At 35.6% G+C, this 13,600-nt stretch overlaps 2 protein-coding genes across 3 annotated transcripts; one reads left to right on the forward strand and one right to left on the reverse strand.

The window, feature by feature from the left end:
- Positions 1-1,662: 1,662 nt before the first annotated feature.
- On the forward strand, positions 1,663-7,334 carry LOC136250182 (uncharacterized). Its single transcript, XM_066042364.1, has 7 exons — positions 1,663-2,044; positions 2,247-2,396; positions 3,998-4,135; positions 4,185-4,328; positions 6,569-6,652; positions 6,853-6,982; positions 7,032-7,334. The coding sequence occupies exons 1-7, from the start codon at positions 1,705-1,707 to the stop codon at positions 7,081-7,083; spliced, it is 1,038 nt and encodes a 345-aa protein (XP_065898436.1). The 5' UTR covers positions 1,663-1,704; the 3' UTR covers positions 7,084-7,334.
- Positions 7,335-8,158: 824 nt separating this feature from the next.
- Positions 8,159-11,418, reverse strand: LOC136251819 (uncharacterized). Of its 2 annotated transcripts, none has more exons than XM_066044226.1 (4): positions 11,166-11,418; positions 9,722-9,785; positions 8,826-8,987; positions 8,159-8,554 (listed from the first exon to the last, which is right to left on the reverse strand). In XM_066044226.1, exons 1-4 carry the CDS (start codon positions 11,277-11,279, stop codon positions 8,328-8,330), a joined length of 567 nt encoding a protein of 188 aa, XP_065900298.1. In that variant the 5' UTR covers positions 11,280-11,418; the 3' UTR covers positions 8,159-8,327. The 2 variants fall into 2 exon arrangements, with proteins under 2 accessions (XP_065900298.1, XP_065900299.1); XM_066044227.1 differs by having other exon boundaries at positions 8,826-8,983; positions 9,718-9,785.
- Positions 11,419-13,600: the final 2,182 nt, after the last annotated feature.

Below are 13,600 nucleotides of genomic sequence, written 5' to 3' on the forward strand. Positions count from 1 at the left end.
TAGCCAGCTTACTTAGCATCAAAATACGTGTGCACGTGATTGATAAGCGGTGGGGTACTAGCGGGGATGAGAAACAGGTTTGCCTGGCCTAAGCAAGTTCCCTTAAACAAGGCATAATCCCTACAGATTGGAAAAAAGCAACAGTATCACCTATTTTCAAGAAAGGATCACGATCCGACCCAGCTAACTACAGGCCCATTTCACTCACTTCTTTATTATGTAAAACTTTAGAGCACATTATTTACTCGCATGTGATGGGTCATTTAGAACGTAACAATATTCTCTCAACCAATCAGTTTGGCTTCCGCCAAAAACGCTCTGCTGATCTTCAACTACTATTAACCGTCCATGACTTAGCATCCAGTTTAAATGACAATGCACAAACTGATTGCATACTGCTGGATTTCAGCAAGGCTTTCGACAAAGTTTCCCATAAACTCTTACTGTTAAAGTTAAGGTACTACGGAATTACCGGAGAGACAATTAACTGGATTCAGTCTTTTTTAACCAACCGTAAACAGCAAGTTGTTTGTGATGGTTCTATTTCAGAAGTTGTCAATGTTACCAGTGGAGTACCTCAGGGCTCTGTATTGGGCCCCTTACTGTTCCTTGTTTTTATAAATGACTTACCCAGCTGTATCAAATCTACTTGTCGCCTATTTGCAGATGACTGTCTATTGTATCGCCAAATTCACTCTAAGCATGACTCCGATGTCCTACAGAATGATTTACATTGTCTGGAACATTGGGCAAACAAATGGTTTATGCAATTTAACCCAATTAAATGTGTTGTTTTAACAATTACTCACAAAGTGCATCCAACTGTCACACACTACACACTGTATGATCAAATGCTTGCCCATGCATGTACATGTACTTAGGACTTACATTAGACAGTAAACTTACTTTCAACAAGCATATTGAGTGTATCTGTAAAAGAGCTAACTCTGCCTTAGCATTCATAAGAAGAAACACTCATTTCTGTCAGAGGAATATTAGAGTTGATGCTTATTGTACATATGTCAGACCAATTTTGGAGTACGCAGCTTTTGTTTGGTCCCCCTATACCAACATTAACAAATTAGAATCTGTTCAAAGGAGAGCTGCTAGATATGTGATGTCTGATTTTAACAGATACAGCAGTGTTAGTGAAATGTTATCAACTTTACAGTGGGACAGCTTGAAGAAAAGACGAGATATTCAGTCTCTATGTGTCCTTTATAAAATCTTAAATGGTTTAATAGATGTTTCACTCCCAGAATGTATGATTAAAAACTCTCTTATCACTAGAGGTCACAACAAAAGATTTGTTACAATATCTTCAACAGTTAATAGCTATAAGTACAGTTTTTTTTCCACGAGTAGTCCCTCAGTGGAATGCTTTACCAAGTGTCACTGTCAATGCACCAACTCTACAACAATTCTCTACACTTGTACACTAGTGATCTCTTCAATTACTTAATTACTTATCCTTAATTAATTTACTTACTTAATTACTTATGCTTAATTAATTTACTTACTTATTTGCTTACATTCTAATTTAATTTGTAACTAATCATTGTACTATGCTCATGCATATGAGTCTTACAATTATAAAATATAATAATAATAATAATAAAAGCACATAAAGATAAGTAACGATGCGCATGCGCGAGCTGCCACGCCTACAATCGCCCCACTGTTTTGTTGTTCACCTAGCACGAGATGAGAGAAATTTTATTGCTGTTATTGGTAGCGTGTACAACGGTGAATGGCCAGTCCGAGTCACTCTGTGCGTTCGATCTTGATGAAATAGAGACTCGCATCAACGCTTCTCTGGGCGGAGCTGTTACCGACTTCGTTTTGAACTGTTTGGCACACGATGGATCATTTGCAGAGAGCATGTCACTGTCAGCATTCACTGGTGAAGATGATGGAGTTAGATATGATTTCCAGTGTTATGATGGCTCTACTCTGATACCGACGACAACTTTGAACGTTTCTGATACGTATCATCACGCGTGTTCTGTGTGTGAACCCACTCTCTCTGACCCTTGTGTAGGCGGTAAGTACTCCTTCATCATCGTAGTAGTTGGATGCAGCTGGTAGAAATATTTTAATTTTTTTTCCTTTTTCAGTGGTGCTATGCTGTAGCTATCACAAGCCCATGCATGCAAGAACAAACTGAGGCTATATAGGACATATAGAATTGTCTTATTGTTTATGCATACTGGATGATTATGTCAGTGTGTGCTATGTCTTTTCAGAATGCAGTGATCGTTGTGGTTCATGTCCACGTGACAACCAAACTTCATGTACAACATGCCAGTATCTCATCGATCATGACAACAATCGTAAATGTCTTGAGAATACATCATGTACAATGTTGGGATTTGAAGTGGGTGAAACAGGTTGTGGTGAGTTACTTGTAATAGTCAAGCAGATGTTGCTTATATGACTGGTTGGCTGTATTCACTGTATAGCCAGTATCTAATATTATGGGTATTTAATTTTCACATATTTCATGAAGCATATACAAATCTCACAAAATATTTAAAATCTATAATTGTACTAAGCAATAGTAATGTGTAGCTACAAGACCAGCAATAAAATTAGTTCTGTGATAATAACCAGTTTGTAAACATACTACACTGGCTATGTAGCTCATATTTCAGGAATGCGTGTGAGTCTGCATACATGCAGGTATGTATCATACAACTACTACATTTGTAATGCTGAATGCGCTAGCTGAGAGAAAGGAAAGCTCTTTGAAATGGGGATCCAAAAAGCAGCATAAACTTGGCTGCTTGACTGTCTTTGTTTAAAGAATGGAACATAAACTCATGAATGGTTGTATATGTGCATTTGCATTTTCCTGCGTATACAGTAGTGATGTGCGATATTAGGATTTTGGTTTCGGTACGATATCGATATGATAATTGGTAAAATATTGAAATTTTGATACTTTTTGGTATTTTTTTTCTTTTGATTAATTGCATGGGGCAAATGTTTATACTTAGCAGCTATGCTTTATAGAGCTTGTGGTGAAGGTAATAACAAGCTTTGGAAACTGGTAGACGTTTTTTAAAATGGCTAAACTGTACAAAACTGAGCTTCATTTCTACCGTGATTGCACAATCACACTCCAAAAGTTGTAAATTACTAAAATATTACTCAATATATCGAAAATTGTAGCAAAATATTGACTACGATAAATATTGATATCAACTATAAAAATATTGAGATTCGATACGATATCGGTATGGAAAAAAATATTGCAATGTCGATAATTTTTCGGTATATTGCACATCACTAGTATACAGTGGAACCTGGCATGTACTTGTATAAAAAGAATTCCGAATCCTCTTTAAATGGCCAACTTTTAAATTTCCCTGGTGAGACATTGTACACATTAATTCAGTCGTATAATCATGTTTCTAGGCATGTAGTAGTATATCAGATCAGTTGCGTTTATCGGCTTGAAAATATTATCCAATATGGTTGTATATGATGAATGGACATTTGTACTGAGCTTTTTTTAAGAACATAAATGCACCATTGTCAACATGCATATTCCTACATGGTGCTACTCTAATAAAGCAGTTTGATTATTTTCTTAATTCTTATGATGTGTATATATAGCACTTCAAATTATTAATTAGAAAAGGAAATTTGCTCTCAACTACTATAAAATTATAGTATCAGTAAATTTTCATCCACTGGCATGTGGTTTAGTCTTGCCAAACTTTGACAAATTTCATAGTCAGGAAGAACTTGAGTTGTATTATATAAACAATTTTATTTTTGGTGCCATGTAAACAGCTATGCCTCTATTTTCCTATGTTTTGTCCTTTGCATGCTGGTGGTGTGTTGTGTTGTCACTAAGTGCTATTTCTGTGTATAATTGCATTTGTGATGCTTTGGGGGTAAAAACATACTTGTATGCTTTCAGCAGCTTATGTGCCACTTTTCATATAATAGCAATGTAAGAACTGCTTACCTGCATGGATACTTTTAGAATGTCCTGAAGGACGTTATCGCCAACCAAGTGAAGAAAGACCCCAATATCTACTACCAAATGAAGAGATTGTGTTTCAATGCGTCAGTGAGTGTAGAGAGGTGGATGATTTTGATGAGATAGATGGTTTCTGTTATGGTAAGTTGCTGGCTCATTGGATGTGTGTAATGTGTGCCATTTGTTGCAGCTTGTGGTATACCAAGATGTATAGAGTGTAATGACAGGCCTGCGTCTACATTAGATGACTGTAAAACCTGCATTGATGACTATCGTGCTTACCCTGAAGCTGATACTAAAGAAGGAATGTGTGTATCAGAAGAGCGATTTAGAGGTAATGAGCTCTTTTAAATATGCTAATACCGGTATTATGTACCATTATTTGTGTACCATTTTGCTGACAGCACTAGGTGTTGATTTGTGGCAGTGTACCAATGGCTTCATGCATGTTAAAATTCTCATAATTAATTTCTGCACCAGCAGTTGGAGTGAGAAAATTGGTTGTAGGTAGCTTCATGTGTCATTTTCCATGAGTACATCTGTGTAACTGGCAGAACGCCATCAATAAACTGCATGAAATAGTTATACTTTGCTTATTCGAAACTATAGTAGCATCCATTTTGTCATATAATTATATCCCCATATGTCTGGTGCCATTTTCCCCTTTGATGTAGTGCTAAAGAATTGCATGATGAATAAAAGTTAAGAAACAAGTGTGAGAAAAACTGAAGTTCAAATTTTATCCTACTTTGGCCTTGTTGGGTTTATTGCTAGTTATATGTGAGCTATAGTAGAGATTTAATTTTCCTGCAGCTGAGCTTATAAAATTCCTATTTTTCTTAAATACTTGTTGTAGAAATGGATCTAGAAAATTTCAGAGGAGTTTATGGGTTTATGCAACAGGAGGAGTTGTAAGACTTTATTTAAAGGGTGCAAGTGAAACTCACTACACAGATTTCATAGCACACTATATAGAAGGGTCTGGCCCCACATAGTCTTCTGAGGTGACAATTTTGATGGCAATTTATTAAATAAACATGTGAGTCAGTGCATGTTGAAAGAAAGTGATTAGTTGTCATCAGTCTCTAGAAGTGGCAATTCTAAAGCTGAAATGGCATATAGTGTTACAGTTTAGCATAAAGTATAGTATTTCAGGTGGTCAGGAGTGCACGTGTAACATTCAGAAATGTGCAAATAATATACTTGAATTGGTGCTGTAGCACAAAAATGATATACAGACAGCAATGCCAATTATCTATGTAGCAACTAATATCTGATAGATTTTTAAAAAAAAATTATTCACCAGGGAGCAAGCCTTGCTTATGGTAGAAATTTTTAGTCTAACACACTTACATCTACTCTACTTATTTGATAACATCTTCTTTGGGGGGAATCAGGAACTTGAAGGGATGATGCATTTTAGTTAATAATGTTGATGAATAACTCTATGCATAGCTATATACTATAGACCATATTATTGGAATACAAGAGTGCTCTAGTTCTGCTAGAGTAACTGACTGCTGTATTAGAGTATCTTGAGCTTTATAAATGGATTCCCCATAAACAGGAGCATGTGTGCTCAGTCAGTTTATTGGTCTGGAGGGCAATACGCTGCACACATATTTTCAGACTAGTAGGAATATGCCTGAACAATAGAGTGAACATGCACATATTCATCTATTTGATATTGCAGGTTTTGGTGGGGTCAAGTGTACACTAACCAGATATTATAATTTTTTTTGTGACAACGGTCAAGGCCTAGAGGCTAGGTAACATACAGCTTGCACAGACATCAATTTATATATGGCAATCATACACTTAGCTGTGGCATGTGACTAGGGTATTAATGATTATCATTTTGCTGTCTCATATATTACTCTTTTGCTTGCTTCATAGAGACATTTGTTATTATTTAAATTACTGAATCACAATTTTATAGTGTGAAAGATAAATTATGTTTTCATGTATGGAGGATCTACTGGCCAACAGTGCCAGTAACCAAGTTGCAATTGTGTGTGCATGTATGTAAGTTGTGGATGCATGATTACAACAATTGTTGCATTGACATAAATACAAGAATTATGTGGATCAAATTTACATACAAAAAGATGGTTCTAACTTGGTTCTTTGTTGTATCAATTGGTAGGGATAAATCAAGTGAGGGTAAGGAGTTAAAAGTTTGGGTAATCTTTTAAAGTGAAAGTTATCTAGTATAGATGTGAAGGCTTCACACTTGTTACAGTCACAGTAAACAAAACAAGCCCTCACAATGAGGCTTGCTGCAACGTAATGATCAAGCAGTTACCCTAACACAATAGCCAGTATTCTAATAGAGCAATCACGTGTATCAAATGTTGGTGAGTAGTACAAACAAGTGTGCATTATATAGCTATTTAATATCAGGGACAAAAGCTGTGAAACAAGAGACAATGAGACATGACACAACATCTGCCTTAGCATAAAACTTCCCACATATAAATATTAATTTATATTATGTCTCTCCTTGCTTCACTACTTTTATGGCATAGCTAGATCCCTAACATAATTGTTTAACATAATTGTGTACCTGTATAGAAATAAAAATTGAAGAACAAACTGAAGAGTTGCAAGAGGAGCAGGAAGATGAAGAGGAAAAGCTAGATAGAGATAGGCTGCTGTGTGAGTCTTTATATGTGCAATATAGTTTGTTTGAATCTGGGGATTGAGGATATTAATTTTCTCTTTTGTCCAGATCACCGCATGCTATGTGCACTATTTTAGCATGATGATTTTGTGTGTCTTATAGACAGCGAATCATCTCACAAGTCTGACCATATCATCATATATTGGTAATGGCATATTATATTGTTATTTTCCAGTGGCAATTTTGCTTCCGACCTTCTGTGTGTTGACGATAGTAGTATTTGTTGCGATATCAGTTTTTGCACGATTCTGGTACCCATATATTGACAGTAAGGGAGACAAGCGCCACAAGACAAGACCACCACTGTATGTAATGTCATATTATTGTATAATACTGAATATATGTTTATTACAGTGTGAGAGCACCATCTTTATGGGAACCACCTCCAACTATTCGCTTCCGCTAACGCAACCTTTTTATGATATATTATGTTAAGAAATGTAATCTCCACAACTAAGAATATCATACTCACCAACAGACATATTATAGTATAATGTTATTAATGAATGCAGTATGTAGCTATAACTATCTATATAGTCATGCACTCATGTCATGATACATGGACTTTGTTGTCTTCAGAGGCAATTCCTCCAGTGCTGTACCCTCCATTATTGCTACCATGCAGAAATGTATGCCATGAAAAGTGAAATCACTCCATGGAATGTACCAATTTTATTCTTGGGTAAAATTCATGGGTCGTGCATGATGCCATAAACATCCATCAATTTCTCAAGATATAATTGTTTAAAAGTTTCCTTCCCAGTACATTTTAAATCCTGTAGTCCAAGCTAAACAAATAGACGTCTCAGGCTCCTATATATTAAAATCATATAGATGTATTAACATGCCTATAGCCTTCTTACTGGTCTCTTGCAGGGCTCCAATTATGGTTTATGCATGAAGGTGACTAATAGGTGAAAAATGTATGAAACATAACTACCAGTCATCCTAGCTAATAACTGCATGGTCAGGATTGGATGAGGTTTAATATTATATTACTATATGCATGCACGTGCAACTCTTTAACTACAAACATTAGGACAAACATGATATCTGATATCTGTCAGCTCAACTAAACCATTTTTGATGCAAGTTGTGGCTGATATTTTTCTCGCGACTATTTATTTATAATCATTAACTCAAAGGAGCATTTTAACCACACATGTAGTAGTAGTAGTGTATACTGTATCTGCTATGTTATGTTTTATTAGAGCATGTTTTAGCTCAGAATAAGACCCCACACATTTGTCCTGTGGTGAATTAACTTGATATAGTATTCCCTTCTGAAACCTAGCTGTGGTGCTTCTGTAACCTGTGATGCCAAAACTTAGCTTCAGCAATTTGTATCAGATTTGTCCAGCTGCTACAGGTTGGGGAACAAGGTACACTTCATTGTGGTGTAGTGTAACTCTTCAATACCACCTTGTATGTAGAAGCACTCTGTACTTGTGACCTTGCAGGCTAACCTTTATCACATGCAGTTTTAAGTTGATTGTATATTACTGACATGCATGGACCAGCACAGAAATTAAACATAGCTATGTATGGAGCTGGAGCAACTATAATCAATACACACTGATATTATATGAACCATTGTACACACTTGAAAGCCAACTAACAGTCAGTCATATGGTATCCATATTTTGACTGTTAAACATACTGGCAGTCATCTTCTTGGTATATCTTACTCGGTTTATTGTAAAACTTGGTGAAACCTTGTTGTTCCAGTTTGGCTAGTACTGTAGCTTCAAACTTTTCTCTGAATTGTGTGACATTTCTTGCCAGTACAAACAAGTTGAGATTAGATGTGTCAGTGACCACAGAATATTGGTAGAACCTTCCTTTGTAAGTTGGAGGGCCAAGTTGAATGACCCAATCTGTGAACAAACAATATAGATCACCACATGCAAAGACACTACATACGCACACTATACACATGCATGCACCTATATATTATAGTAAAATTATAGTATATGATAATGCAATACAACATGCCGGTATAAGCCACTACAACATGTTCAAGCTCTTTAACTAATTAGTTATAACTATAATGCAACAGTTATGCCTTTAGAAGCTGTGGCCAAAGTAGAGGACGTATTTAACCAACTTGCAAAAACTTTCACCAATTTCAACATACAGAAGTCTTACAATCTCCTTCACGTGGCACTCCAAAGAGATGCACCTTCAGTTTACCCTGCTCCTTATCATCAGGTCTGTAAGCATATCCTTTGATCAAAAACAATTCTCCACTGGGAGACTTCAAACGGCCAGAATTTTGGACAGTAACTGATTTGTTGAGTAATAAACTATCTGTAAAAAAATTAAGTCATTCGTGTACAAAAACACAAACATTGGCCTGGGCCTTAGGTTTTGTTGCTGCGTAAGAGTGCATGGTAGTCTGTCATGTAATTGCATGCACCTATGAGTATAGCAAAGTGTACATACAGGTTAAAGGCATTGGCTCAACTGTATACTATATTCAGGAATATATGCCATGAATCTGTGCAGCCGTAAGTCAATCCTCATGGGACATGCAGGACTCCATGCTGCCCATGTAAAAGAGACTGTGTTATGTTTCATGTGGGAAATGGGAATCTGGGAAATCCCAGCTGGAAGATTTTAGTGCCCAGTCAGTAGATCTAGCTCCATTAATAGACTGAACTGAGCCACAATGGGAGCTGTCACTGAATTGATTATATGTGACCAAATTTTGGAAAATTACCCATATGGGTGCATTTGACACCTAATATATTTAATGATCAAATCATAAACTTTACAGTGCAAATCTACTTGTTAATGGTTTTAAGCCATTCTCAATACCTTAAATTACAAGAAAATTCTTGAAATAATTTCAAAACTGTGCCCTGCTCTTATTAACAACTCTCTAAACATGAAAATTCTCACATGCGCCCATATGGGTGATTTTCCAAAATTCAGTCACATATGGCTCTGCGTGGTAAAAACTGCATGGGGACCTTACTGAGTATAGGCCAATGCTGCATGTAATCTGGTGCAAACGCAAATATACATGAAAAACAACTTACAATCAGCAGTTATACACTTGGCATTCTTTTGAAACAAATAATCTGAATAGATGTCACCATACACCTGCAAATATGAAATTTCATAAGCAATGTACAATCCAAATTTGCATATACACCACAACTGAGGTGGTGCATGTACACTTAAAATATAAGAGAAAAGCCTTTCTTGATGATCATATATACTTTGTTTGGTATTTAGTATTAAGAGAATTCATAAGCGTTTCTTTATTTGGTACAAATACTCTAATAGAGCGATCAATTTAGTTGCTTCTGCATGTGAACAGTCACGTGCACTTTGATCGTTGACCTCGTTCAGTTTTGTCAAAGTGAAATTTTGGAATTGGCACAACTAGCGAATGTCTAGTCGGAGTAAGGTTACAAAGAGATACGTAGACCTATGGCCATGAAGGCCATGATCATGACTGGAGAGTAGCTTAAACTGATCTATCTGCACTGAGCTTGGGGCCCCGTCTATGCTTACAGGTTTTTGCAATTGAATTCGTCGCCTTTGCGATTGAATTCGTCCCGTTTGCAATTGAATTCGTCGGTATTGCAATTGAATTCGTCCCGTTTGCAATTGAATTCGTCCCGTTTGCAATTGAATTCGTCCCGTTTGCAATTGAATTCGTCGGTTTTGCAATTGAATTCGTCGGTATTGCAATTGAAATCGTCGGTATTACAATTGAATTCGTCCCGTTTGCAATTGAATTCGTCGGTTTTGCGATTGAATTCGTCGGTTTTGCAATTGAATTCGTCGGTTTTGCAGTTGAATTAGTCGGTTTTGTAATTGAATTCGTCGGTTTTGCAATTGAATTAGTCGGTTTTGCAGTTGAATTAGTCGGTTTTGCAATAGAATTCGTCGCGTTTGCATTACAATTCGTCATAAACAAAACGGCTCCAAGAAACCAACCCGTTCATTAAGAGATGAACTATTTATGCCTTGGAGAGTTACACTTGAGACACTAGAAAGTAATTGGAGCTAGCTGGTAGTACGCGAAGTTGATAGCTGTCTGACAAGTTAATTAACTTGCTCGCGAGTGACCACACCCATCGCGAATGGCGTAGTAGAGTTTGGAATGTTGCTGGATAGGCTGTAGAGGAAGAATTATTGCCTTATAAAGAGTTATTTACTACTGTTGTACTTGAACAAGTTCTTGTAGCAGCTGCTAGCTACATCATGTTTTCGTGTTTCCTCCAGCTGCCATTCTTGTTACGGACGAATTTAACTGCAAAAGCGACGAATTCAATTGCAAAACCGACGAATTCAATTGCAAAACCGACGAATTCAATTGCAAACGGGACGAATTCAATTGCAAAAGCGACGAACTCAATTGCAAACGAGACGAATTCAATTGCAAAGTCGCTGAATTCAATTGCAAAAACCTGTAGCTAATAAGGGCAGCACCATTGATCATGAGTTTATGAACTACACACCGTGACTCACCTCATACCACCTTCCAACGTACTGAGAAATGTGTAGCTCTGAAACAGTGTCGGTAGCAAGAGTACTGAAAGGAAAAACTCCCAACACAACAGCCAACACGGTGATGGCAGACATCCTTCAGTCGTAACTAACTAACAAATTCCTGGCAGCAGAACGTAGTACGGATAGTCTATATAGTTTCCACGTGATGGTTGTGCAAAGTTATGAACAAGATGGTTACAGAAGTTACACAACTTCCACCATGTTACATCATCTTGTGTATGACTGATTGTGTAAGGGACTATGGGGTGCCGTTTGTACCAAAATTGTACAAAAATGCCTTATTTATAAACTATAACCATACTTTATAAATCAATGCACTACTTTATAAATCATGAACATATACTTTATAAATCATATGCATGATTTATAAACCATATAGTTACCTGATTTATAAACCATATACCTGATTTATAAATCATTGACATACTTTATAAACTATAACATTGATTTATATAAATTTTGTAAACTAGCTATAACACTTATTTGTAAAGTATAAACACTGATTTATAAATTATAATATTAATTTATATATCAATGTACTACTTTATAAATCATGTGTATAGTTTATAAATCATACACATGATTTATAAATCAGTAACATACTTTATGAACCATACATGCATAATTTATAAATCATCATTATGATTTATAAATTGCACATGTCAGATTAATAAATCATAAGTGTATTTTACAAACTATCATCACGAGTGACTTAGTTTGGTTATTGTTGTATTTTATAAATCATTGTCGTGCTTTATAAATTTAACACATATACTTTACAAATCACATGTAAAATTTACTTTTGTAAACTAATACTATGATATATAAATCAATAGTGTAATTTAGTAGCCATATGTTGTTGTTTAGTATCGATAGTTAGAATTCATATCAATATTGCTTAGATGTGCATCAAATGGAAAGCATTTGTGGCATGTGATCCAGCACAGGATTCAGCACACTTAGAACAAGCTTTGGCAGCTGTTGTGAGCACTTGCACTAATGAGAGCAACCCGGCAAAGTGGAGTATATCACCATTACCAATGCCCCTGCCAGTGGTCCCACCAACTATGCCACTGTTGTCACCAATTATGCCACTGTTGTCACTGACTGGCTTGAGCCCAAATCCTACACCGTGTAAGAGTAGCCAGCAAGAGTGGCATAATTAGTGGAATTATTGGCAGGGGAGTTACCCATAACGATGACAGGGGCATTGGTAATGGTGATACTCCACTTTGCTGGGTTGCTCTCATTAGTGCAAGTGTTCACAACAGCTGCCAAAGCTTGTACTAAGTTTGCTGAATCCTGTGCTGGATCACATGCCACAAATGCTTTCCATTTGATGCACATCTAAGCAATATTGATATGAATTCTAACTATCGATACTAAACAACAACATATGGCTACTAAATTACACTATTGATTTATATATCATAGTATTAGTTTACAAAAGTAAATTGTACATGTGATTTGTAAAGTATGTGTTAAATTTATAAAGCACGACAATGATTTATAAAATACAACAATAACCAAACTAAGTCACTCGTGATGATGGTTTGTAAAATATACTTATGATTTATTAATCTGACATGTGCAATTTATAAATCATAATGATGATTTATAAATTATGCATGTATGGTTCATAAAGTATGTTATTGATTTATAAATCATGTGTATGATTTATAAACTATACACATGATTTATGAACTATACTTATAAAGTAGTACATTGATATATAAATTAATTTTATAATTTATAAATCAGTGTTTATACTTTACAAATAAGTGTTATAGTTTACAAATCACATGTATAATTATATAAATTAATGTTATAGTTTATAAAGTATGTCAATGATTTATAAATCAGATATATGGTTTATAAATCATGCATATGATTTATAAAGTATATGTTCATGATTTATAAAGTATGGTTATAGTTTATCGATGATAAATAAGGCATTTTTGTACAATTTTGGTACAAACGGCACCCCATAAGGGACAACAATGGTAATAAATGGCTTCTTGCATGCAGTACTGCTTGTCTACTACTTTCTTGCTTGATGATGGCTATATGGCTTGCAATTGTTATGTATAAATTGCACTAAATAGTCATCATGGGGTTTAGCTGCTAAATTCACTGCATGCATGGTATTAAGACTTGTTTTGTCATTGCTTGAGAATATTTTGGTTTGGTCACTATATAATTTGCAACAATGATTATACATGTTTTTAACTATAGCCTCTCCCAATAACACTGTGTTGGCTAACTTGCTTTTCCCACTCTAACATCATTCTACAATATTTATATATTCGTGATTACACAATGTAAATAATTCTTAATAGAACAGTCAAGCATGCACTGAGCCACTATCACCATCAAAACCTCCTTATAACCAC

Source organism: Dysidea avara, chromosome 3 (genome assembly GCF_963678975.1).
Source record: "Dysidea avara chromosome 3, odDysAvar1.4, whole genome shotgun sequence".
NCBI classification, from domain to species: domain Eukaryota; kingdom Metazoa; phylum Porifera; class Demospongiae; order Dictyoceratida; family Dysideidae; genus Dysidea; species Dysidea avara.